At 50.9% G+C, this 1537-nt stretch overlaps 1 protein-coding gene across 1 annotated transcript in view; it reads left to right on the forward strand.

Moving 5' to 3' along the window:
* Window positions 1-1537, forward strand: part of ZC3HC1 (zinc finger C3HC-type containing 1) — a 23192-nt gene that overhangs the window by 6156 nt on the left and 15499 nt on the right. The window contains exons 3-4 of the mRNA XM_017839235.1: window positions 856-1006; window positions 1284-1532. Coding sequence (XP_017694724.1) covers window positions 856-1006; window positions 1284-1532 — 400 coding nt within the window. The remainder of the gene's footprint in view (window positions 1-855; window positions 1007-1283; window positions 1533-1537) is intronic.

The raw sequence follows: 1537 nt of genomic DNA on the forward strand, positions 1-1537 counted from the left end.
TTATTCTCCATTTTCCCACCATCATTCCCTTTTTTCTCCACCATTATTCCCTGTTTTTTCAACCATTATTCCCTGATTTTCCCACCATTTTTCCCACCATTATTCCCTATTTTATCCCACAATTATTCCCTATTTTTCCACCATTATTCCCTATTTTTCCCACCATTCCCTAATTTTCCCCCCATTATTCCCTGTTTTTTCCCATCTTTATTCCCTATTTTTCCCACCATTTTTCCCTATTTATCCACCATTATTCCCTATGTTATCCCACCATTATTCCCTATTTTATCCCACCATTATTCCCTATTTATCCCACCATTATTCCCTAATTTTCCCACCATTATTCCCTGATTTTCCCACCATTTTTCCCACCATTATTCCCTATTTTTTCCCACTATTTCCTATTTTTTCCCACCATTTTCCCCTATTTATCCCACCATTATTCCCTGATTTTCCCACCATTATTCCCTGATTTTCCCACCATTATTCCCTAATTTTCCCACCATTTTTCCCACCATTATTCCCCATTTTTCCCACTATTATTCCCCATTTTCCCACCATTATTCCCCATTTTCCCACCATTATTTCCTATTTTATCCCACCATTATTCCCTATCTTTCCCACCATTATTCCCTAATTTTGCCACCATTTTCCCACCATTATTCCCTGATTTTCCCACCATTATTCCCTAATTTTCCCACCATTTTTCCCACCATTTTCCCCTATTTTTCCCACCATTTTCCCACCCTCCTTCCCCATTTTCTCCCACCCTCCTTCCCCATTTTCTCCCACCCTCCTTCCCCATTTCTCCCCCCGTTATTCCCAATTTTCCCCCCATTCCTTAACTCGGGCCACCCCCTGAAGTGGGCGGGCAAGCCGGCGGCCCTCTCCCCTCTGGAATGTGCCCGCTGGGGCTGGAAAAACGTGGAATGTGACCTCCTGAGGTGCTCCAGCTGCCGGGCCCTGCTCTGCGCCCGCCTCCAGCTCTCCCTGGATCTCGGAACCTGTGCGTGGAATCCCGGGAAAAGCCGGGATTCGGGAATAATCCCAGGCCCGTCCCTTCCCCCTCGGGAGCCCTTTCCGGGATCCGGTGCCCGGGAGGGTCCGGCTGTGCTCCCCTGCCTGGGATCGGGCGGGAATTCGGGCCTGGGGGGGGTGGAATTCCAGGGAATTTCGGGCAGCTTTTGGTGGGGAGGGAGGGCGGGAATGGCTGGGAATGGCCGGGAATGGCCGGGAATGGCTGGGAATGGTGGTGGGCAGGGACTATCCGTGTTTTCCCGCAGACCGGGAGCGCTGTGCGGAGCTGAGGAGGGCCCTGAGCGCGGCCCACGAGAGGTTCTGCTTCTGGCCAGACAGCCCCTGCCCAGGTGGGGCTGCTCAGCCACCCTCATTCCCAGTTAGCCACCCTCATTCCCAGTTAGCCATCTTTATTCCCTGCTCAGCCACCCTCATTCCCAGTTATCCACCTTTATTCCCTGCTCAGCCACCCTCATTCCCAGTTATCCACCTTTATTCCCTGCTCAGCCACCCTTATTCC

The sequence above is a fragment of the Lepidothrix coronata genome, unplaced genomic scaffold (assembly GCF_001604755.1).
Source record: "Lepidothrix coronata isolate B3197 unplaced genomic scaffold, Lepidothrix_coronata-1.0 Scaffold389, whole genome shotgun sequence".
Lineage (NCBI taxonomy): Eukaryota > Metazoa > Chordata > Aves > Passeriformes > Pipridae > Lepidothrix > Lepidothrix coronata.